Source organism: Nymphaea colorata, chromosome 8 (assembly GCF_008831285.2).
Source record: "Nymphaea colorata isolate Beijing-Zhang1983 chromosome 8, ASM883128v2, whole genome shotgun sequence".
NCBI classification, from domain to species: domain Eukaryota; kingdom Viridiplantae; phylum Streptophyta; class Magnoliopsida; order Nymphaeales; family Nymphaeaceae; genus Nymphaea; species Nymphaea colorata.
In genome coordinates this window covers 23,369,625-23,395,731 of record NC_045145.1, presented here as the reverse complement: position 1 = coordinate 23,395,731, position 26,107 = coordinate 23,369,625, and the positions used below count along the sequence as shown (strand labels likewise).

Genomic DNA, 26,107 nt, shown 5'->3' with positions numbered 1-26,107 from the left:
TGCATGGTTTTCTTTTTCTGCCTATCCCACGGTTACTGGAACTTCTATATTCAGAAAGATATCTCGTTTCCTCAGAAACCTGTTCAGAAACTGAAAGAGGCGAAAGCTTGAAGAATTCTTACTTGTGACAAGGTTGTTTCATTTAGAATGAGAATCTCATATAATTTATTTTAGTTTTGTCAACTCTTTTTTCGTTATTCGTTGTTTTGTTCTCACCTTTTCACGATGAATTTTTGTGGTTTTTGCGTCTGAAATTATGAGGTACAATTTTAACTTGTTCATTATTTTACTTTTTACATATTTTCATGTTTTATTTAATCCAAATCGTGTCCCACCGTTTCTTCCCGTTTTTCTGCACATTATAATTATTTTGTATACAATATCCAGTTTCCTCCTGATTTGAAGTCATTTTCCAAGCATCTGCTGCCCATATCTATTTTTGTATCTTGCTAACTGTGATCTATCGATAGCAAAATCGAAACCAGATTACCACTAGCAGCCGTAGATTTAGGTTAAATTCCCCCCACGGCTGCTCTTGCCTTCTACCAGGAACGACTACATGGCACGAACATCGGTTAGAAATGGAGCGTTGAAACACGAATTGCTTTTCAAGGAAGTAAGTTACTCGACCAAATATCTCCAACTCAACTTTATCTTCTCAGAAGAAATCTTGTGCTTTGCGATGATCATGACTAGAAAAAATTTTACTTTTTCATCTCTTGCCAACTTTACATGCTGCTCTCTTGAACACTGTAATTGCACAAAAGATATCTTGCTTTTAGGAAAAAGTTAGCTAGCAGCACAGTTTCACCATCAGTTACAATGCTTACATTATTTCTGCAAATGTAAAACTATAAAAAATGCATTGTTCATAATACAACAGAGCCCATGACGTCACATGGCAATTTTCGATTGTAAAGTGCATCTTCTTTTGGACATTTGAAATACTCATTTACATAAATGCACCAAGGGGATATGGGAAACATGTACCCCACCCATTTAGAACCATGGTGGAATAAATTTTGCAGCAATTATGCTACCACTAAATGTTTGATGAGGCTATCTACTATGAACTAGAAAGAGGTAAAATAATCCTTTATCAGTGAAAAGATGGAGTTCCCATAAGGAACACCTTCTAATCCCTCAATTATGATCCCATCCATTCGAGCTTGAACCCCTTCATATGAAGCCAACTCCTGCAACAACTCTTTTGCAGATCTGTCAATTCCAGCAAGGGCACCTCCAATACCACCAAGGACCTCAGGCAAAGAAGGCGAGCTCTTTGTTAGCTCCACTAGTTTAACCTAAATTTAAACACAAAGATGCACCACATAATTGTAATTCACTTCAGCTAGAAAAAAGGGGAAAAAGATACTTCTACTGAATTATAAAAATGATTACAAAAATATATTTGACTTTGTCTACACAGACTGAAAAGAGAAACAAAGGAACTTATGGATTCAGATGAAACCGTTAGAAGACAAGATTGGAAAGGCCAGAATCAGAAACTAACAAAATTGACTCAACATATATAGAGAGAGTGAAGTGGTACATTAGAAACCTGTTTCTTGGAACGAGACTACGGCACCTTCCCATCTCTTTAGATGGTCCGATACAGCCGATAATCTCATCACGAGAACCATTACTGAATCACATGAACCCACAGACATTTTTTATATAAGATGCCAAACTATTCATGCCCCCAGTATTTGACCAGTCTACTTCAGGTTGCAGACAACCTGAAAAGAGACAAAAACATGACAGAGAAGAGCATTTGTAACTGCACAATTAGGGGTTTTTACCATCTATCAATGAACATATGGTGGTTCAGTCTCCTGTGCGATTCTAGTATTTATGATCACCTTCGTTCTATAATTCTACTACACTGCAGGTATCCAGATATAAACTTACACAACTCTTCAAGAAAGAAGGTAGTTGTCTAGGTGCAGCAACCAAGACAATCTCAAGATTACCCAAGAAAGCAAGCAGACACAACCTGGCAACTTAAGTTAATTGCACAAGAAAATACGGCACTGAAATCCTGATAATTTAGGTTTTCAAAAAGCATTAACATATTATGTATTAATCTCCTAATGGTTGCTTTATTTTCCCATAAGCCTTAAGCAGTCTATATATGACATCTGCAAATAAAACAAATGGAAACAGGAAGGGTACCGGTCTGCGAGGTGGTATATTGGCTTTCATTTTTGCAATGGCAACAGCTCGTGAAAGCCCACCAACAGCATCAACTAAACCTCGAGAGGCAGCATCACCACCAGTCCAAACTCTGCCTTGTGCAACCACTTCCATTTTATCTACCTAGAGATTGGAAATGCTATTTGATGTCAACATGGATTGGACACATCCATTAGTTTCAAGATAAAACAAGAATGTCAACATACACTCATTGATCGAGAGAAAGCTGCTTTATCTCTAAATAACTCATACGCTCTCTGTGCAGATTTTGCAAAGAGCTCAGCTTCATCTGGCCTGAAAAACAAACAAATAATCATGAATAAGAAAAAAAAGGACAGACAAGAAGTTGGGGATTGCTTATCTTCCTTGAGCTACATCAATCTCAACTCATCAGGTATATAGACGACATTAGGGTGCATCATGTGAATATCATTATTCATTCAGGAATTTGGATATAAGATAGTAGACCAGCATGCTTTGGAACAGAAACATATTTAACAACCAAAGTGGACAAGTAATTACTATTAACTCCAAAGCACTAAATTCTTTAACTAGCAGCTTCACTCTTAAGCTAAGTCACATGGGTACTTCAGTAAGGTCCACGTACCCGTGTCGCCGTACCCGTACCCAAAATGGGTACTTTGACACTTGGGTACCTATAGATCCAAACTGCTTAATTTTACGTTGATTTAATTTTTTTCACCTTAACTTTTATTCTATTCTTTGGATGTGAAAATTCGATTGATGTTCATATTTGACTAAGGGGCTGCTTGGTTGTCCATATGTTTAAAGTTTTTCATAGGTTTCTTAAACACACTGCTGCAAGAGCCGTTGATATATATTTCTATGTTATTTATTTGTTTATGTTGATGTATATTCTTTATTTTGATACATATTTTTTAAGTATTTCTTATTGTTTATATATATATAGGGCCGTACCCCCGCACCCAAGTTTTTTGAAAATGGTCAATACCCATACCCGCACTAGTACCAGCACCAGCACCCGTACCTGTACCTATGTGACATAGCTCTTCAATTTTTCACTTGAAGGCAACAACCTAAAATGCTAACGTTTACCCAACTTCTAGGACTATGAATCCATAGACACTACAACTTATGTCACATGGCTCACCAAGAAGGGTGCTCCACCCGTGTCACACAGCTAAGAGGGGTACAGGTGCAGGGACATAGCTTGGACACAGCAAAATGATATTTGGTATTTTTTTGGTCAACTTTGGCATTTTGGTTTATATATATATATGTGTGTGTGTGTGTGTGCACACATACATATACATAATATAGCCACACCCAATGCTTTTTGAAAATGCTATGCACCCATGTTCACATCCATATCCAACCCTTATTCTTCATTCACAATAAAGTTAGATACAATAATAGTGCCAATTTAAGACAGCATAATGTTTAGTAACATTCCTACCAAATGAAAAGATGAAACAACAAATGAAGAAAGTATTACCTGAAAGGTCTTTGTTCTGCATCCAGCTCAGCAAATCTTCCTCTCGATATAACTTCTTTGTTGAATCCAATCCTTTCATATAAGTTGCCCAGATTCAATTTTCCTGCAAGAAGGAAGAAAACATGAGATCAGTACATGCCTGCTTATAAGCAAAACCACAAACTCCATTGGTGAGGATGTCTAGTGAAGTTTCCACCACTAGACATTACTATAACACAGTAAACATGAAACAAGCTTTAGTTGAGAAACTTCTGTGGTCCGCTAGCTTAAGGCAGTGTTGATTTTTCTCCTCTTTCTGGGTAGGGCTTGATAGATGACTTACACTAAGATAGGTGAGCAAAAATATGTAAGGGAAACAGGATTTGTCATGAGGCGATTTTGAAAGAGGACAGGATAGGATAGGAAATAATATAAAAAAAAGAATGGAACTAGGCAATCCGTGCCATTCTCTGTAATTGAAGGTGCAATTATGTACTCCATTGATACAGAGACCAATTAGTAAAGAGATTCAATCTGTTCCAGGTATCTAGATGCAACAACCTATAGCTAAGATTCCCTTGGATCTTAGGTCAAAGTCATCAAATAGCCTTAATACATTTTGAGTTTTGGGAAGTTACAGCTTGACTTGAAGAGAGATGCCTATGCCTCCAACTATTTCAATAGTCAAGGAATTCAGCTGCCTGTGTAGATAATTCCAGTAGCTGTAGCAGTTACTAGACTTGAAAATATACAGTAGCAATACAAGTTCTGCTTGGGATCCCATGTTACAAAAGCTGCCAATCTTGGAGATCTGTAATAGTTAGGTTCGGTTTATTCTATCAAAAGATTTTTATTGCTTCAAGCATCTTCATATATCCATCCTTTGTTTCTTCATCGCTCTCCATTATATACTTTGTTTTCCTAAATCCCACTCGCAATTTTTTTTTTTCAAATGTCTTACATTTCTCTTGTTCTTCTCCCTATCTAATTTTTTTCGTAGTGCATTCTTTTTTCTGTACTCTCTCTTTTTCTCAAGAAGTTATCAAACATAAAATTTTCTCATTTATACTACTTCCCAACTTGCCTACAAGATTGCACTCAGTGCCCATGTTATCCTTAAATGCCGCCTTGTAGGTGCCATCACCATCACCAGTTAGATCAGTTTTATTCACCATTGTTATCCTCTAAATGAACACCTTTTTTTGTTTTCAACCTAAAAATTTTACTCATAATCAGTTCACAAAGTCGGTTCTAACGTAAGGGACTAGAGTTTCCAACCTTGGGTATATGAAACATCAAATCATGTTGCCAGAACAGCTCCAACACAGACATATTTCCGGGATAAAAAGAGCATGAAAGTAGGCTACTATAATAATGATGATGTGACAAAGAATTGTGGTTTTACTATTATGTTACATTACACTTTTATTATTTTTACTCATTAATTTCACCCCACCTGCAAGCAGGTTCAACTAGGAGAATACACTTCTTTTACCCATGAAGATTTGTTCAACTATTACACATCGACATTATGTCACATTCACATCTACAAAACCATGACTTAAAAATGCATGTTCAAGTCATGTATGATAAAGACACCAGAATGATACATATAGACTACAGCTTCCAGCTGCCACACTTTCAAAAATCTTAAATAAATATCTTCCGTGGAATATAAATCAAGAAGCTTGACTACGTACAAACCAAGACATGAATAATAACTTCAACCACTAATCAGAAAATATTTTCAAAAAATGCAATTTGTTTTTATTTGAAATTTGGAAGAAGGACAAGCTTCACCTGTAACAACTCCAATTGAGCCTGTTAACGTGAGATTTTCAGCAACAATTACCCCTGCTGCCATTGCCATATAGTACCCTCCACTTGCAGCCACATCGGACATGGAGGCAATAACAGGTACAGACTCAGCTAAGAGTCTAATCTCCCTCCACATTCTAAGGCCAAAGAAAAAAACTTCTCAGCTACTTCACAAGCACGGATCCATAGTATGCTTCTCATTTTAGATAAAACTGGCAGAAGCCGTTCTATGCTTAATTACTTAATATGTTCCAAAGAAACTTACTCTCAACTTTTACACCTAATCTACACTCTACATTTTGCCTTAAGTTGCATGGCTACATGGATATGGGTCCCACGTCCATTCCAGTAGGCCTGTTTTCAGACACAGGTACTTCTAACCAAGGTGGTATGTCACTATGTCCAGATCAGGTCCAGGACAGCTCCAGACGGATCTAATTGTTTAAACTAATAACTTTTAAATGTTTCACCCCCTTTGGTAACCCTAAAATCTCCAATGCTTTTTCCTTCCATTGCAATTTCCCATGCTACTGGGCACCAACACAGCCTTCGATATTCATAGCCAACTCCAGCGACAGATGATGGCAACCAGGTTTTTTTTTTTTTCCTTTATTCTTTTCACTTCTCCCCAAAAACACAAATGGTTTTCTCCTTAACAGCAGAAAACTCTGTTTTTGAGGTAAGGTTAGCTTTGCAGATTTCTCCAAAGCCCTCTCTTCTGTCCTTTTTAAAGTATTGTTGTTAACAAGGTTTTAGCTTTCATGGGAAAAGCCAAATTTTGAGTAAGTCACTAAATTTTTAAAGAGAAAGTTACAGTGTTGTATGTTTTTTTTAAATATTTTGTACAGATCATTTTCTGTTTATTTTTTGTTTGCTTTTCGGACAATGCAGGCTTCTTATTGTTCTGTACTGTCTATTTTTCCATTAAGCCTTTGTTTCTAGATTTTGTGCTATTTTCTATTTAACTCCCTGTATTGCATAACCATTTTTTCTGTTAACTGCTCAGTTTGTGAAAAGATAGACCGCCTGTTTGAATTACAATTACATGTATCATGTAAGCTTCAATCACAACTTTGAAACATTGATTCTTCAGACTCTTCTCTGTTCATCTTTTAGCATCTTTTCATCTCCAAGTGTGCAGTGGCTAGTATCCTGATGATCTTTTTATGGACCATGAACAAATTTTCTGTCTTTAATTGTGATGGATTATGTATGAACATATAACCTACTTTGCTTCAATTCTGTATACCACTATATACCCATAATGCAACTGTGTGACTTAGATTCTGCCACTCATGAAGGAAGTTTATTTTTCAAAAATCACATTCACTAGCATAAAAGAAGTTCAATCAATTTAGTAATCCATTATGTAAATAACGAAACTAGAAAATCTACGTAACTTTCATGCATGCTAGATAGTATTACAAGAATAATGCTCTCATGTTCCTCAAATTAATAATTAACAGATTGTGTGGTAATTAATTAATTGACAAAAACAATGTGCGCTAACAGTGTCTTTCTCTAAGGAGTCTTTCAGGTCATCATGACCTTAGTTGGAAGACGGCACAACACATGGAAATACAAAAAAAAATTATTATTCCAGACATTTAAACGTGATTATTCATCAAGTCATACAGTGATGAGCGGATTTCTATGAGAGATACTACATTCTAATGTTCCATTATATATACTGCACAAGTTTGTCACAACTTTGAAACATTGATTCTTCAGACTCTTCTCTGTTCATCTTTTAGCATCTTTTCATCTCCAAGTGTGCAGTGGCTAGTATCCTGATGATCTTTTTATGGACCATGAACAAATTTTCTGTCTTTAATTGTGATGGATTATGTATGAACTTATAACCTACTTTGCTTCAATTCTGTCTACCACTATATACCCATAATGCAACTGTGTGACTTAGATTCTGCCACTCATGAAGGAAGTTTATTTTCCAAAAATCACATTCACTAGCATAAAAGAAGTTCAATCAATTTAGTAATCCATTATGTAAATAACTAAACTAGAAAATCTACGTAACTTTCATGCATGCTAGATAGTATTACAAGAATAATGCTCTCATGTTCCTCAAATTAATAATTAACAGATTTGTGGTAATTAATTAATTGAATTACATCAATGCATCCTAGGCAGTGGCCAAATTCCTCACAGTCGGTGTCAGATGTGCCTAGGTTGGGTGACCACAATGAAGACATATACTCTAAAGCATTGTCACATATATCTTACGGGTATTATACGGCGAGTTAATTCTCAGATATAATATGGCAAAATTATATATCTCGGCAAAATCTCGGGAAACTTTTTAATAAATTAAAAAATCCTAAAAATTAGGTAAAAGTAAAATAAATAAATAAACTAATAATAAGACTTTAAAAAAATGATTAGATAAAATCATAAACATGACAGGATGTGGTGAAACGTAGTACATTAAAAGCAAATAATAGCCATATGTAAGACTTATGAAATAATAAATTTGGTTGGTCTCCATGCTAGACCCAATTTACTCAGCCGCATGATATGAAGGCTGAGTTTATGAAGGAGTTAGTAACTTAGTGCTATGGGTTAGGGGTTTCATAGGAGAAGCTGGGCTCTCTCTCCCTCTCTTCTTTATTGCATCAAATTATCTGTAAACCATCTCTCTCTCCTCTTTATTACATAATTAATCTTCATTACTATGTGTACCTTTCAGCACTCTCTCTCCTCTATTATGCTTAATTTTCTGGTTAATCACCTATCTCTCTCTCTCTTATTTAATACATTTAAAAGATAGAAACTCACGGTTTGGCTGAACAGTTAAAAATAAATCAAACATTCAGTAAAAAACACAAAAAAGCGTGTATTTTTTGCCTTTTTTATTTTCTGACGTCTTTTTGAAAAAATGTGTTTTATTGGTGTTTTATACAGCTGACTTATATTTAGCGCATTTATCGCGTTTTTTTCAAATAAAACGCAAGTCTAAAGCACTTTAATGTGATGCCCAAGCAAGGAATACATATTGACATGGGAATGGAATTTTTAAATCACTTAGGAATGATGACAAGTATCATAAAAGATTTTACAAGGCACTTACAAATCAGAAGCAAGAGCATCACCACCAGGACTATCAATCCGAATGACAACAGCTTTGTATTTTTTGGATTCTAAATGGGAAAAAAGAAGGAAGATGAAATTAATCTTCAATGATTTAACAAAAAATACATATAAATTGGCAAAATATGCAATCAAAGCCACAGAAAACATACTTGTAAGCAGGCCAATTACCCTAAGCTGGCATTGAGAAACTAGAGGTCAACATGAATATACTATATTGATGATACTCAAAGTAGTTCTTCTGAATAATTAGTGATCACATGATCCTTCCATCAACAATAAGTTCATCACATACAAGTTACTATATCAAGAAAAGTGGCCAGATGCTTTTCTTCAGTTATTTAAAGTTTTAAACCAAGAGGCATTCAGGTAAAGTTTCATCAATAAGACACTTTCCTCATGGGATGGTAGTGAAGGAATGAAGTCAGCATTGGAGAAACATGATAACCTTATTTCAGCTCTTTTTCATTTTCTTCATCAATTCAAACAACAAAAAAGAATCCAATCATATGGCATGTGTTTATCAAAAATGCTATGTAACACGGGTACTGCCCGCAAGGAACCGGTACGACACTGATACGGGTACGGGTGTGGCATCGGGTGCGACTCAGGTACTCCGTTGACCACACCAGGTACGGTCAACGTACCCGAGGTCAAGTCCGTCCATTTTCAGACTCAGTCAAACTTGACAAAGTCCAAAATTGTTTGCGTTCAGTTTTTAACATGTTTTACATTTTAACGTTTTTTTACATTTTTCACGTTAAAAACATCGAAACCCATCAAAATCCTTTCGTTGATGACGGTTCTTCACTTTGTCTTCTTCTTCACTGATAGAGACCGACGACGAGAGGCAAACAGCCAGCGGCGAATGGCGAGTGGCGAGCGAGAGCAGCGATTCAACTCGATGGTTCTGCTTCTTCCTCTTCAGCGAGCTCTTTCTTTTGGTTTTGCTTGGTTTTTAGGGTTTTGTGAAGATCGAGCTCCTCTCTTCGTTTTTTGTTCTTCGATTTTCTCACAAGTGCCTTTGTAATCATTCTTGACTGCTTGATCGAGCTTCGTCCTTCCGTTCTTCTATTAATGCATAAGACTGTATATTTTGTGGTTGTTGTTGTGTTAATAAGGGAAAATGGTGTAAGCGAGCAGCTGCAGACGGTTCACTGTGTTGAGTTTGTTCTTGTCCTCTAATCTCTTCCGTTTTACCTAGGACTTGTTGGAGGATCGAACTCAGTTCAATCCCAGTTTACGTTTTTCTTCATCTTCTTTCTTTTGTTAAGACCATGTAGGGAACTAATTCATCACTGTGTCAGAATAGAAGACTTCCTTTCTTTGAGTCGTAGTAAAGGAGCTGACAGTAAATTTGCGAGCTAAGCTAAACTGGATGTGAAGTATAGAAAGTAAAACTAGATTACTAATCTTCCGTTTTACCTTCAATTTTATAAATATGTTATTCTGTTTGTAATTTTTTTGATATATATATATATATATATATATATATCAAAAAAATTACAAACAGAATAACATATTTATAAAATTGAAGGTAAAACGGAATATGTTATTTTGTTCGTAATTTTTGATATATATATGTGCGTGTGTGTAGGGCTGTACCCCCGCCCTCAAGTTTTTTGAAAATGGTCTGTACCTGTACCCACACCAGCACCCGTGTGACATAGCAAAAATGAGTCTTGCCCAGCAGCTTGAACCAAATGGGCTGCATCTTCTTAAAATTTGGAGAGCTATATTCATATTGATTTATAAAGGATTAAAAAAATTGGAAGTAAATGATGAAAAAATGAAGGAATTGAGGAGCAGAGAAGGCTACAATAGAAAAGGTCTCATACAACAATGTCCATACTTGAAGGTACATATCCCAAGTAAAATACTTTTACTATTGAACCAACCATACTTCAAATAAAATACTCTTATCCAACTCAAGAGTTCATGTAAGAGTAATATAGATAACCAACTTGAGTGTTCATCATGTCAGTGAGCCAGTTGGATTCACATCCAACTCTGGATACATGAAGTCTTGCTCCATCTAACAACCATCGGTAGCTGCATGACCATGTTTAGGTGTTCAACAGAGTTTGCCATTTGCCACTTCTTTCGTTCATCAGTGATTTGAAGTTTATAAGCTAGTGGAATACCTAATATTTTAATCTAGAATGCTTAATGACTGTTGTGTTCTTGAAGAAGAAAATTTAGACTTCCAATTATTCAGATAAAAGCTTTCTACATTTCTTGTGAAACATATAAACCCTATGACCACCAGCATGGAAAGAATGTAAGGAATTGTAACTTCAGAATACCAACCTCTAACACTACGGATCTTCTCAATGAACTTGTCTGCAATAATACCAGATCCAGAACCGCTGAGAGGACTACGAACCCGACTTATACTTCCAGAAGCTCTGATTATTGCAATTTGATCTTTACCTCCTGTCAATCCAAGTGTCCAATTTCTAACTTTTGAGTATCTCCTGATAGAGACATGAATGACACATTTAAAAATTAAAATACACCCACCAAATAATCACTTTTCCAAAAGGAAAAAAAAAAAAGAGAATTCATAGTACAAATCTACATGGAACATGTTTTTGAATGAACACCACTGCAATGAGATGTTCAATGAATGACAAATGCTCCAGAAAATTATTTTCACCAATAGGATAACACTTGTCTGACATTCCAGATAATATAATTTAATTAATTTAACATACAGAAGAAGTTTTATCATTCAATAAAAAGATATTCAAATTAAGAAAAGTAACACTTGTATATAAGAAAAAAGAAAAAAAAATATTCAAATCAACAAAAGATAAGTGCAAGAGCAAAACTGTTAGGCAAAAGGACCATGGTTCTTCTAGGAGGGTGGCAGCAAGAATGTGAAGCTGTGGAGCATCAAACATGAGATGCTTCTCAACATAACACGCCCAAAAAGTAGAAAGGGATACAGTAATTCTCCAACCAAATTAATGCACTGTTTTAGGCAAGAACATGCTTGTTCCGCTGCATGAGCCAAATATGTATTGGAGTTATCCAAATTAGGTTGTCATGCTTTCAAACAAGAGGAGATTGACATGAATGAAGTTCCCACAGATATACCTACATCACACATACACTCTGGAAGGGCACCATATCCATGTCAACATAGCTGGACACACGTGCGGGCATGGGACACCTCTGACTTATTTTTCATTAATTTTTTGGAAAATTTGAATTTTTTTAATAATTCAGACTTTATAAATTTAAAGTTTAAACAATAAATTTATGTGTTTGAAATCTTATTGTTGCCTTCTCTCTCTCTCTCTCTCTCTCTCTCTCGCTCCCTATATATATATATATATATATATATGTCCTTTGCACCAGTATTTGTAGTTTGCACCCACACCCATGTGACATAGACATATACAAAAGCTATGTCTGACATTCCAGATACGTATGAGTACCCGCACGGTACCGGTACGGCTATGGGTGCGTCACTAATTCGGTCAACGCGGTACCTGGTACGGTCAACGTACCCGGGTTCAAATCGGTCCATTTTCGGATTCGGTCAACTTTGACCGAGTCCAAAGATGTCCAATTTTGAAATTAACGATTTTAAGTTTTTAACTTTTAAAACTAATCTAACGTTAAATTGGTCAAATGAAACCCTAAAGGCCTAAACCCTCGACATCTTCTTCCTTCTACCCATTTCACGAATACTGCATTTGGGGCGATCGGCGACTTGGGTGGACGAACGGCAGCGACGGCATACGGTGACCGGCGACTTGGGTGGACGAAATGTGGTGACCGGCGACAGCGTACGGTGATCGGCGACTTGGGTGGACCGGTGGACGAACGGCAGCGACTGTGGACGGTATTAGCTTCTGTTTGACCAATTTCTTCTATTTCATGTCCTCCTCCCTACCTCCTCTTCGTTCCTTCCCTCTCGATGGTTATGACTTTGTCTCCTCCTCATCGTTGATCATATGTTGTGCGCCTCTTCATTTCTTAGATCTCGTAGTTAAGTTTTTCATCATTTTTTCGTCTGTCTTGGAGATACTTTAAACGCCGCACATCATTTTTTCATCGTTGATCATGTGTTGTGCGCCTCATCAGTTTTTCATCATTTGTTCTCATATGCATCAGTTTTTGATCATTTGTTCTTCTGCGCGTGTTATTTACTCAATAGAAATTTCGTTTTTCTTTTGTGCGTTATTTACAGCGTGTTCGATTTTGGGAAAGTCTTTGCCAAAGTTATTCTGTAAAAAATCGTGACTGTTTGGGGAAGTTTAGTGACTGATTCTGTAAAAATTTTGACAGTTTGGGGAAGTTTAGTGACTCATGGTCATCGTGTTCTTTTTTGCGTGCGTCTTTGCAGCTCTTGTTAGGTGTTTTTCATATAAGTTTGTAATTTTTTTATATATATAAATGTGCGAATGTGTTATTCTGTTTGAAATTTTTTGACATATATATATATATATGTGCATGTGTGTGTACGGCCGTACCCCCGCACCCAAGTTTTTTGAAAGTGGTTTGTACCCATACCTATGTGACATAGTACAAAAGGTTTTATGATGATGACATGAAAAACTAGTGAACTAAACACCGTCTTGAACAAATCCTGCTTTTCACGTCCCAAACTCAATGGTCAATTTTAGACTCTGTGTCCATGAGTGCTTCTAAATGGCTGCCACACCCATGTCGGACCTATGTCTACGCTGGTGCTGGTGCTGGTGCTGGTGTTGGTGCTTCTCTGACACAACACATACAATTCGTTTAGCCGAACCAGGCCAAAACTGACCATTTTAAATGTGCACAACTGTACATAACTAAACTATTTCTGATACAAAAAGTTTACATGTAAATATAGATAAATAACGTTAGTAAATAGTTAAATAACTCTGTGACAAATTATTTATACACATTCATACACACACATATATATACATCCTCACTGCACCCGCACCTAAATTTTTTTTGAAAAATTGCCGCATTTGCACCCTCACCTTGCACCCATGTGACATAGTTTAGACTTGATTATACTGAAATACAACATTGTTAACCTTAAATTGGTTGAATGCAAAAACGACCAATAAAGTTCCTACAGCAACACAGCTTATAATGACATGATTTGCAAACAGATCCCAACATAACGAACTTAATGTGTATTCACATTGCTAATTGTCTTCCTTCATGGTTGGTGAAACAAGCATGAAGTTCATTGCTTCAGAAAAACCCTAAATTTTTTATAGTTACATTGAAAAGCCACAAATATGACCATATTCTGACTTCTTTAGCATCATATACAAACAGATAGTCGACAAAGTTATAAACTATAAATAGGAGAAGGAAAATATGATAAACTTTGCATGGTACAGACTACAAAGTGAACATGGCACTGAAGGAACATCAGCCAGGGAAACAGGGGAACAAACAAGGTCATACGGGTGCTTTGATTTAGAAGCTGCACCCACGTCAACACGATGCGGGAGCAGATGCGGGTCCGGGTGCAGATGCGGGTGCGGATGCGGGTGTGGGTGCAGATGTGGACTCAAGTACGGTTCAGACGCGCACCCGAGTGCGGTCAAAGTGAATCAGGTGCAACCAGCTCACCTGGTCAAAATTGGTATTTGTGGATACGCACCTGACTCACGTCAGGCCTATTTTTGTCTTTTTTATTTATTTTTTTAAATATCACTTGTTAAAAATGAGGCGCCAAAGGATTTAGGGTTTCGGTCAAAACCCTTGACTGAAGCCCCTTTCCCATTTTTTCCCTTCCGCCTGGGCACTTCTCTCTTTCCGGTGACCTTCAGCAGCTTCCGGCAACTATTCATCGTCAGGTTGTGCTCTTTCCAGCAACGGATCTCCTTCTGGCAACGGGGTGACCTTTAGCTCCTGCGTATACTGCCGTTCGAACTGGTTTCTTTTTCAGCAGCAGCCTCTTCTTCTTTTTCAGACATTTTTTTTCAGCGGCAGCCCCTTCTTCTTTTTCCGGCGACTGGGTTTGTTTTGTGATGGCTATTCATAATTATTTTTTTACTGTTAAGTTTTTCTGTGCAATGAGTTTATTTGCCACATGTTTTTTATTTTGAACCGATTATGTTAATTACCATACTGTGAGTGCAACTCCATTTTCTTGTTTGCAGCATGCTTTTTGTTGTGAATATGTGTGATGCTCATGTATCGATGATCTGTTTCGTTAAACTATTAGTCATTGAAACTGTGATGCATCATTTCTGTTAGGCTATTAGTGTTTGAACCTTGTCCTTTTTTTATAATGTTTGAGTTCCTGTTTGTTTACAGTGTGTTTTCATTTTGAAATTCTGTTTTCTTAATTCTCATCGTGTTTTACTTTTACAGTTTTCACTTCTTGCTTTTCCTGTAACGTTTTAAATTTTATTATATTAATAAACAATAACACTACATAGTGTGTTTGGTATAGATATCATGCTGTCATTTGATAATTTTGTTGCTTATAGATAATTTTGTTGCTTATAGATAATTTTATTGTATATTATTCATATATATAACAAATTAGTAATAATCATAATAAAATACCCTCGCCGCACCCCTGCACCCAAATTTTTTAGGATGTGCTGCTCTGGCACCCGCACCCCCACCTACGTGACATAGGGAACAAACAAGATGAGCAATGTCATGACATGAAACTGAAAAACTTTACTTGTAGTCAACTGTGAGCAGCTTCTTTCCTTTCTGGCCCAACCTCTCCTTTAACAAATCCATCACCTGTTACATGAATATAACAAAAATGAGTGAAATCCTACCAAGTGAGACTTATCCAATGTACAGAAAGAAAACAATTAAAAGATGCAAATCATCTACTATAATAAATCTTTTGTAAAAAAGGCCTATGTTGAAAGAAAAGTCAATAATTTGATAGTGGATACTGAACTAAAAGATAAATATTTTGTGCCAGAAATATCAAGAATTTCAAAAGAAAGAGAAGGGGACAGATTTCAATTTTTTCTTTGTGCTTCATATTGAAATGTGTCTTGATCACCTAATGATCATATAATCTATTTGACCAAAAATCATGTAGATAACTACAGAATTTGTCAACCCTTGAATTATACAAATTTAAGATAGGGTGGCAGCATGTAACGAAACTAGACTAGATAGCAGAAAAGGAGGTGGTACATTGTTCAGGCTGAGGGTTTTCTACCTGTCCAACAGAGACCATTATATCGTAGGAAGGCACTAGAATGCAATCTAGTGCCCAACCTCTAGTTCCATATCCTTAAGAATAAGATACGAACAAGGGCGGCAGCCATAAACACACTATATAATTGTACCAACTCATTATGGATGAATGTCGGACCTCCCTCTCTTTAAGAAACATATTTCCTCAGACATTAACATTGGAACTCAGAAGCATAGAACCTAACATAACAGACTGGCCTTCAGCTTTTGCTTTTTGGTAACATTGGAAAATTAAGTTATCAACTGGGTAACATTTCAAATGCATATCTAGGGAAGATCATGCAATCAATGTTTCTATGCTAATTAGGCAATTATGATCTTAGAATCCATATGTGCAGAAAATGGGTTTCCAATAACTAAACTTCACTCAAGCTATCTTAAAGCATCAAAAAAATAGCAGGAATTGTTATTGAACCGACAAATTTCAGAATTAAAGGCAGCCACCACATTCAGAAATTTGGAGTTCATAAATAGATTCCCAATGAGGCTCCATGGCAGGAAGTTGATTCAAAAATTATTCTGCTCGCCACATTTCAAAGTTGACAACCACTTCGGCAATTCACAGAAGTTAAGAGAAAAATGCATGGCATTATCTTCTACTAGATAACAATGGACAAGCTCAAAGACACTTTAAACAGAAGCACATGGCATTAACTCCAAACAGAACTTCAAATACTCAATCAATAGGGAGTAAATATGCTGGAGAACAAGATTGACCACATTCAAATGTTGAATCAACCATACAGGGAAATGTTCTCTCAGGAACCTAGAAAAATCAACCAATGATTTGCCTGGAAGACAACAGACATTTATAAAATAACAGTATCCTGTGGGCAGCTACACATACCCACTTCCTATAATTTTTGAATGATGAGGTTGATGCATAGCCATGCATCAACCTTTTTCTTTCTCTCAATCTAAGCTATCCAGAATAAAAGGGAAGACATGACTATGCATTATTTATCACATCCTCAGCATATTCACTTGCATATTATCAGCTTCATTAGCAACAGCATCATGTTCTTACAGATTCAAAGACAGGACAGAAATTTAAACCTCATCTTCGTAACTTATATCTGTAATCCACCCATTTTCTTTCAGTCGCTGTACTTCATAAATTCCTTCATTTAGAAAATTCTCTATCTCATCTCTTTGCTTCCCTAAAAATGCGGGAGACATAAAGGGTCAATTAGCTTTTTAACCAGTGGAACATTAGCACCAATGAACAAAGAAATAAGAAGCTCAAGGAGCACCTCTGGTAGAGCTTATTGTGTCCAGCCAATTTCCATATATGTTATCAAGCAATGTAGTCAGCATTTCACAGTTTTCCTTTGACATACTCTTGCGTGAAAGTAGATCTCCTGTGCTTTTGTATTTACCTATTCTTTGTACTTGTGGTTCTATTCCAATTTTCTCAAAAACTCCTGAGAAAACAGATATATGAATGCCACGATATCAGCATAAGAGAACTAGAAGTTGTAGATGAAGCTCAACCATACAGGAACAAGAGATAACAATATGAATCAGAAGAAAGGATGGCATCAATAGCTTCAGAAGGCCATACTATCATAAGTTGCACTGAAATTTCAATTGATAGCAGAAAGAATCAGTACCCTTTGATCACCTATTCTTTACATATTACAAAAGCAGCACTTAATTTAGAAAAGTTTCTTTCAATTTATCTAGGATATGCAGTTTTTAAGCTTGTACAGCTAAAGGTCTGAATGTTGAACTACAAATCTGGCAAAAAGTGGTTTGTAAAAGCCATCAAATACCCACAGTGGCAAAGAAAGCCACTGAGACATCTTCACCCATTCAATAAAACAACATAGTGGCAGAATTGAAGCTTGCCACACACAGACATAGAGAGAGAGAGAGAGAGAGAGAGAGAGAAGACTTATCCTAATTTTGTTATGCCACCATGCATAGGGTTATATATAGTTATATAGTATTTAACTATTCCCCATGTTAAAAAATACCCTTCATAATTATGAAAAAGGTACTCTACTAGAGGATCATGGGCCTGGATCAATGTCACAAGTGTCATGCTAGGGTTTTTATTGGTCAGTTTTCTCTTGGAATTAACCAGAAAGTTTGTTTTCCTAGAGGAAATCTCAGAAATTCAAAAATTACTAGAAAAAATTTTGCAAGGAAAAAAACATGAAGATGTGGTAACAAAAACATGATATGTTTCTTTTGGTGGTACTTTCAAAGTATCATAATTCATTTTTCTCATTTTTCCTTATTTTTCCATGACAAGGGTCTAAATAAAATAGATATGTACGACTGACTCTATTCGTCATAATCTACTAGTCATGTTGCTTCAAAAGATCAAGTTGCAGATGTGTTCACCAAGCCTCTTCCTATTTCTGATCAAGATGTAGTAACAAGCTGAGTGTGATTGACATATATGCTCCAAATTGGGGGGAGTACTAAGAAATAAAAGTCATTAGGTGGTTTTATGAAATATTTAGGAAGTTGGGTAGTAATTTTTTATTATTTTTTATTTCTTTATGGATTTTTGTGTAATTCCTCTTTACCCCCTAATCACTATAAAAATGGGATTAGGGCTTTCTAATGAAGTGGATATTCTTTTTTCCTAAACCTGGTTCTACACATTTATTTATGGATTTCTCCATTTTCTTTCAAAGTACTTGCATACAACATTTTCTTTCTATGTCAGAAATGTAAAATTTTCCTGATCTCCTGAAGAATCTTTTTCCAATTGAATTCTGTCCAGTGCCTGAATAAATTTCAGTGGTCTAGTGAAAGAAGTTCTAAAGTTTTGATACGGCTTACCTCCAAGAAATGATGCCTCAACCTTCAAACCGTACAAACTGATATATGCACTAGGAGGCACATACAACTCTCCACATGCACAGGCAAGGTAGTACTCCTTCTCTCGGCATACAGGAACATAACTTACAATGAACTTACCTGTGGCCACACATTAGAAGATTCAGTTAAACTTCCGTAATGTTTTTCAGTACATTAACAAGTGGAATGTAAATTTGTGACTCTCCAAGTACTTCAGTGACCTTTGCTGCTTACAAAATTTATCATACTTCATATTCTACATCTAAATTTTGCTTAACGTGGTACTTTTAATGTTAGCATGTATCTTTTTTTTTTGTATTCTACTGAGTTTCCCACCTTTCCCTTTTCCTGTTATTGATGTTGTTGTTGTCTTGGGACATATCTTACAGTTACAGGGGAAAACAGCTACAGTATGAAAGAACAATATGCTCTATCCTCTTAATGTGATTTATGAACATTGATATTGATAAGATCAGCATGCTGCTGCAAACGATGGTGAATTCTGGAGATGCATGGTAATTTTCAGCAGAGTAGAAGCCAACATGTTAATTAGACATTGCACAATCTGCAGCAAGAACCATTAGTTTCTTCACTTTTCAACCCATTTAGGGGTTAGTCAAATATTATGTGCCATGCTATGTACAAAGAATTGTAAAATGTTGTTTTTTAACTGAATTTTATGCCTTAAGCAAAGCAAAAAAAAAAAAGACGTTCTATATATATATATATATATATATATATAAAATATTGATTTGTAGACTCTACGGACATGCAGATCTCGATGTATTAGCACACCCTTGTTCTTTTGTATGCACCAACTTCAGCCACATACATTTTTTAGTTTTTTCTTTTGTAGTTTTTTTCAAACAAATCTTACTAAATAAAGCAGTTCTACTATAAGGTTTGCTCTACTTAAGTTACAAGTTTACAACTTACGCAGAGTGTAGAGTCAAAATTCCTTTCATATCATCAAACTGTCAAAATATATACAAAACAGAACATTCATAATATTCATGGACATAACGTTATAATTTGAAACAGTGAAGACCGACAAAGTTAAAACATCACTTGATGCTTCATGAGAAAAAGAATCGTAGGACCCAAATCATTTACCTGACTTCTTAAAGTCCAGTATATGTCTTCTAATTTCCTCTATCTTGCCCCATCCACATTCAAGAGGCTCAATTTGAAGAAAAATGCCAGAAATACGAGGATCATAAGCTGCCTTTATGAAATTTTCACATATTTGAGGAAGAGATAATCTAGAAGAAAAGCGACTTTGCAACTGATCAGACACCTGATAGCAAGAAGAAATTATACGTAAGAAAATACTACATCGAGAAATATAGCATACTGCAGTTGAACAAGGCTTGAATCTGGTAATCATTCTTTGAACAGACAAATAGGTTTCAGTAAGATCATACTGCTTCTCGTCTACTCCCTTCCAAATTAAGTCCGCATAGCAGCTAGACAAAATGCACCTTAGGTTCATCATGCATTGTTTTACTAACGACAATTGGCTCACAAATGATTTTGTCATCTAGAGTAGGCATGAAATGAGGCACATTTACTAGGTATATCATCTCTATATTCGCAAATAACAATCCCCCCACTTAGAAATATATAACTAACATCCAGCTCTTCACATACAACTGCATAAACTTTTCATTTCACCAGAGCGAAAGCACCTTAAAGGTCAACAATGGAAACAGAATCACTCACATCTTTCGGCAATAAAAAGAAACAACTAAATCAAACAGGAAAAGGAAACACAATAAGACAAACCGAATGGCAAATACATCCACACCGGTCCACGCAGCTTCATCGACAAGACGCACCCCTTGCGAACGCGCTCCCACGGCCAGGCGAAGAGCATCCGAAGCTTCACCAAGAAGCTCATCCACGGCCCGCAGGGCCGAAATTCGAGCTCACCGCTGGGATAATCGTCCTTCCCTATCCAACTCCCATTCCCTTCCTTATCCGGCGACTCAATCCCCGATGCTCCAGGCTCCGTCTGCGCATCCGCGGGCAACGACTTCTCGTCGACGGCGAAACGGTAGAAGGAGCTGCGAAGGAGTGAACGGAAGCAGTTCTCCGGCCGGTAAGGAAATCGGGCAACCGGAATTATGGGAGAGCGAGAGGAGGGCGCAGGGAGGAGACTGCGGAGTGAGAGACGGAGGTGAGGGGAAGAATGCTTCAGCATCTTCTGTGTCGAGAGAGGGAGAGCGAGATGATGCTTGCCGGGCAAGGCGAGTTAATTTATGGGCGACAATGGAGGGAAAGAGGGGACGCCACGTCACTCGCTGGGAGCTCTCCGATTTGGCTCCACTCAACGTTCGCGTGGTCTCACTTCGCTTGGATCTTGGATTTATATCAGATCGATGTCCCGGATTTGATTTGCGAAACATTAGAGGAGAAAATTGGCTGTTTTAGACTGTAGTGGAAGTAAGGGATCTAAAAGTTCTGGATTTGAGAAGGCTTTACTATTCATCAGAATTGACTTAATCCTGTTTTCGTTCATCGGGTCCGTTCTCGTATTTGGATTCAGAATTTCTGAAATCAGGATCCAGATCTGATAAAAGTAACTTAGGAACTTCGAAGTCAATTTTCGGCCCTTATTGGATATCGGATGTCTATGATTGGGCCATTTTTACTGCCATTCAAGTATTTATATCTTTTAATTGAGAGAGATTAGTCTAAAAACAGATGTGCAGGAGGTTATGCCTCCTTCATACTATTTCAGCCAAAGGATTTAGAAGAATAAGGTGAGGAAGAAAAATATCATGCATGGAAAAATGTCCAAAGTGTAAATGGATGTTAGAATGTTAATATATCTGATTTGAATCGGATATTTGAACGAGTTGGTCCAAAAAAATTAGATATGAAAAAAAAGTTAATATCCGGTTAAGAAATCTGTTTGGACTCGGATTTAAGAAATGACATCTGATCATATTTAGATATACATAAATATCTGATTGGATTCAGATATAAATATAAAAATCGAATTCAGATATGACTTCTCTTTATTTGTATTCAAATCCGAAATCAAATTTGAATATGTAAATATCCAAAAAAGTGAATATGATTAAAGGTATATCTGATCTGTTGACATCTCTAAATGGAAGCCCGAATGAGTTTGGTGCATATGGCTGGGCAGCAGTGGCCAGTCACTGGTTTGAATATCAAAGGCTCTCGTCTATTAAACAAGCCCATGCATGTCAAAATGGAAAATGGATTTGAGGGCAGTGGCAGAGCCACATGTAGTTTTGTGTGGGCAATTGACTGCACCAACCCCACAAAATATCATTATTGTTATATTGCTGTCTTCATATATATGTGACTATTTATGTACATTGGTGCCCCTCTAGAAATTTTTTTTCTGGCTCCACCACTTGTTTAGGGGTTTCCCATCCTGGGTAATCTCTCCATGATGTTTTTCCAAAAGTAAAATTATATATATATATATATATATATAAAAGAAGTATTTGGTGGAAATATAAAGCATATGATATATTTTATATATTCGTTTCCTTGCTTTGATCATAAGAAAAAAGGATTGCAGAGGTCCCTTCTCGATCTCTGATAAGCGTAAGTAATTCGTGGACGTTGGTAATGGAGTATCCGCCATAATATGTTTTAAAATCATGATAGAACTTTGAGGGGATTTTGATAGCTGACCAACAAAATTATGCTACATAGCAGTAACTCTTAAAACATTCTATCTTTCTCTCTCTCTCTCCCTCTATATATATATATATATATATATATATATATATATTTATTTATTTATTTATTTATTTATTTATTACACCATGGAAATTTCGCCGACAGTTGTTATATTTTTAAAAAGACAAGTATCCAAAAGTTTGTGTAGATGGCTTCAGCTGGGTTAGGTGACCGAGCCAGAGTGAGCTCGACAAGCCAGACTAAGCCCATGGACAACTAGGGAATTTGACATGTTAGGCCTGAACTCAAGCTGGGTGGAGCTTGAGCTCGAGCTGGACTCGATAGTTACACACTTATTTAGAAGTGCATGGCTGGTTTAGATCTGGTCCGGCCTAGGGCACTAATTTGATCTCTTGGTTAATTAAGACTAAATGCGCTGTTTTGGTTTGGGCGCTAAGTCTACTCGACCTCACTCAAATTTGATCGCAGTCTCACTTGAATGTGATCCCTTAAACCCTTGATCATTTATCTTACCCATCCAATTCAATTAGTTGATTAGTGATTCATAAGACGAGTCGATCCTCCCTATCACTGCATCAGAAACTAGTGGTGGAGTGGCAGGAGAAGTATTTCTTGTCAAATTTTTGAAAGCGTGTTTGCTTGAGTATTTTTGAGGAAATGGGAATGGTGGACGTATTTTTGCTGCAATGACAAGTTATGAAATAAAGTCGAAATGCTGCTGAGCTTAAATGAGATGACTTGATGGTTAGGTCGCACTAGTTTATTTGAGGATAGTTTGGTCGCGACATAATAACTGAGCAGTCCATTTCGCAGCCGACGATCGACCTCAGGTTGCCTACCAAAGTATAGAACATATATTCAAATAAACATGTCCATAAAGGTACGTACCTAACTAATCACACAAGATTACGTGGAAGTGGCATATATATATATATATATATATATATATATATATGGAACAGTGTGCGTTACAAGGTCTCCAATTTTCTAACATTCATGAGCTTAAATGGTTTTAGAAAAAATAAATGTTTAACAAAATAGAACGCCACAGATTTATCTTTCAAACAAAGATCTGAATATTGATATCGATGGAAACGCCTGTGCATACGTACATTCTTCTAGTCAAATCCTACTACTACAACAAATTCAATTGCTTTCTCAAAATAAATGCAACGCAGTAGTGATCAAATTTAGGCCTGGGCATCCGAGGCTCGACATCCGAAAATTGAGTTTAGCGTCCGCTCGATACCCGACGTCCTTAGCCCAGTTAAAATAAAAACAAATTTTTTAAAATACAAAATAAAAATATAAATATAAATATATTTTAAATAATAAAATATATATCATTATTAAATAAAAATAATGTAAAAAATAAATAAAACAGAATCAAGTCCCGTTGGGCCGACCCAAGACGGCTCGATACGTTATCCGGCCGGCTACCGGGTAACTGATGCCCAAGCTTAATAAAAAATAGCATCTGTTTTTCCAAGTATACAAAAACAAATTAAGTTGCCTTTCAAATTGTTTTAATTATCTGATCATTTGATTGAATGATTTTGAAGCAAACAACAACTGTAATATAAAGCTCATCCGATCTCTCTCCCTTCTCTGGATTCATGTATTATTGGAAACTTTTTATTTCCATACAAAAGATATTGAATTTTCATGCATATTTTTCAATTTTAACTATTTGCATAAGAAGAAACCTCTACCCTTTGCCGAGGACTGCTTTTGGACCTGAGAGAGAAATGTGGTACCCATCAATTAAGGTTCACAATAAAAGGGAATAGTGATTACAGAAATGAAGTTGACAACTGAATTTGAATTTAATTAATCGTAAAACATGTTTGAAAGCGGACGGAGCCACGTCGTTACTGTGCTGCCCCCACCCGTCCTACTATTTATAAGTGGACCCCACAGCTTTCGTAACGAAAATTTTGACTCTTCTTTTAATATTTCTTCTTCAATTTCATTTTCTTCTATTCCCAAAGAAAACAAGGGACAAGTTGCGGGTCACCATCACGTAAAACATGACGATGCTTTGAACATTACTCCAGCATGATAATAATAATAATAAGTAATTTTTATTTTGAGTCCATCATTTGTCAATAATTCTGGAACAGGACCCTTGCTAGCTTTTTATTTATTATTTTTAAATGTAAGCTTCACTTTCGTAAATAAATCTTCCTAATGAGCCTAAAACGATGTTTGGAGGATGAGTTATATCCAGTCCCCAAGACTAAATCGATATAAAATGGATTTCATTCACCAGCTGTAAAGTTTTTGAAAAATTTTCTTTTGTCTTGCTTGTTTCTTATGGATTGGATTAGCCACGGGATTTGCTAGTGGACACATATATAATTCGAGGGAATCTGATCATCCATTTTAAGTACAGTCAAACAATGGATAGTTAACGACCGGATATCTGAGCTTGCACCGGGGGAGCCTCGTCTGGATTCGGACCTTTAATTCCTCCATTTAGCAGGCGCAGTTTTGATGTAGTTGCTTTACTTTTCATACAATACTTCTAAAATCTAGTGCTTTTGTTTTTCTTTTTGAATGAGTGAGAGGTTAACAATCCATAAAAAATCTAAAAGCGGCTGCCTCAAAGGTGCCTAGCGTTAGAACTCAAGTAGGATACAATATACTTATCAACTAAAAGCATTGCAATCTCACCATTTATAGTTAACAGAGTAGCACATACAAAAATTAAACAAGCAAGGCTCTTGTAATTTTTCATTTTCTTAAAAATTAGAAAAAAGGAGAAAACTTAGACCAATTTGGTATTATGGTGTTTTTAGAAAGGCCGGCGACCCAATTTTTGTTTTTCTCCGTCAAGTTGAAAGAAAGCTAAATTTAAAAACAACTAAAATCAAAGTCAATGCTTAAAAAATTGAAAATCTTAATATATTATAATAAAAAATGGAAATTGCGTATAGGTTTAGAGCCATGTAAAAGATGAACCGGTGGCGGCTAAGGCTGGCATCAGTACCATCCCGCCCACGTTTAACCTTGAAGAAAGTGTAGAAAGCTGGCCCCATAACTTATTAAGACGGTCCAGGTTAGCTGGACAGGTTTGATTCGATTCGGTATGTTTTTTAAATATTTTTTATTTTTACAATAATATATATTTTAATATGATTAATTATATTTATGTATTATTTTATATTTAAAAATATATTTTTTAATTTAACCAGGTCGGCCGAAACTAAGGTTTTTTCATTTTTTGTTGTGACAGTGATATGTGCCTAATTTTGACACCGTCGAGAACTGTCGAAGGCATAGCCAAGAGCATTAGAGCGGAGCCGACCACCCACCTAATAGGCTTATGTCCTTGTTGTCTTGTGAGGTTAGCCTTGGCAGAGAGAGTCGTGAGCAGCATGACGTACGGCCGAGAATGGGTGTAAGCCCAAGAAGCGACCCATAGGGTCCGGATTCATAGAGAGAGCGGGCGCAACCAGATCTAATCCAAGCGCCCTTTTGCTTATGTTTATTTACTCTTTTTTACCGTTTCGATTTGAGACGTGTTAGAATCATTTTAAAGTAGTGTTAGAATCGTTTTACTTTAAGTTCTTTGTACCGTCTCGGTATGTGAACCGAGATGCTTTCATGTATATAAGCTTTGTAATTAAAGCTTTTTGGGATTACATTTGAATGAAAAATGAATTGATTTTCACTTTGGGCGTCACTCTCTCTCTCATCTCATTTTCTTTTCAATCAAGTTTACTCGTCTTCTCGGCGGCGGCTGGATTAATTTCTTCTCACCCTTGACCAGTGACGGCTGGTGTCTTTCTTCGATCCGACGACGTCAATCCTCCTCCC

At 36.4% G+C, this 26,107-nt stretch overlaps 1 protein-coding gene across 1 annotated transcript; it reads right to left on the bottom strand.

Annotated features, from left to right (window-relative positions):
* Window positions 1-763: 763 nt before the first annotated feature.
* On the bottom strand, window positions 764-20,837 carry LOC116258783 (serine protease SPPA, chloroplastic). Its single transcript, XM_031636169.2, has 13 exons — window positions 20,406-20,837; window positions 19,712-19,895; window positions 18,581-18,718; window positions 17,035-17,205; window positions 16,838-16,941; window positions 15,243-15,307; window positions 10,889-11,055; window positions 8,559-8,628; window positions 5,453-5,607; window positions 3,674-3,776; window positions 2,403-2,490; window positions 2,176-2,319; window positions 764-1,304 (listed from the first exon to the last, which is right to left on the bottom strand). The coding sequence occupies exons 1-13, from the start codon at window positions 20,799-20,801 to the stop codon at window positions 1,074-1,076; spliced, it is 2,016 nt and encodes a 671-aa protein (XP_031492029.1). The 5' UTR covers window positions 20,802-20,837; the 3' UTR covers window positions 764-1,073.
* Between the last annotated feature and the right edge of the window lie 5,270 nt (window positions 20,838-26,107).

Bases quoted from the DNA above. Each gene is read 5' to 3' on its own strand.
- LOC116258783 (XM_031636169.2), bottom strand. From the start codon at position 20,801: ATGCTGAAGCATTCTTCCCCTCACCTCCGTCTCTCACTCCGCAGTCTC. The intron at 19,896-20,405 runs GTGTGGATGTAT...TCTTGCTATCAG, and splicing joins CGATGAAGCTGCGTGGACCG to GTGTCTGATCAGTTGCAAAG. The intron at 3,777-5,452 runs GTGAAGCTTGTC...TCCTTCTTGCAG, and splicing joins CTCAATTGGAGTTGTTACAG to GAAAATTGAATCTGGGCAAC.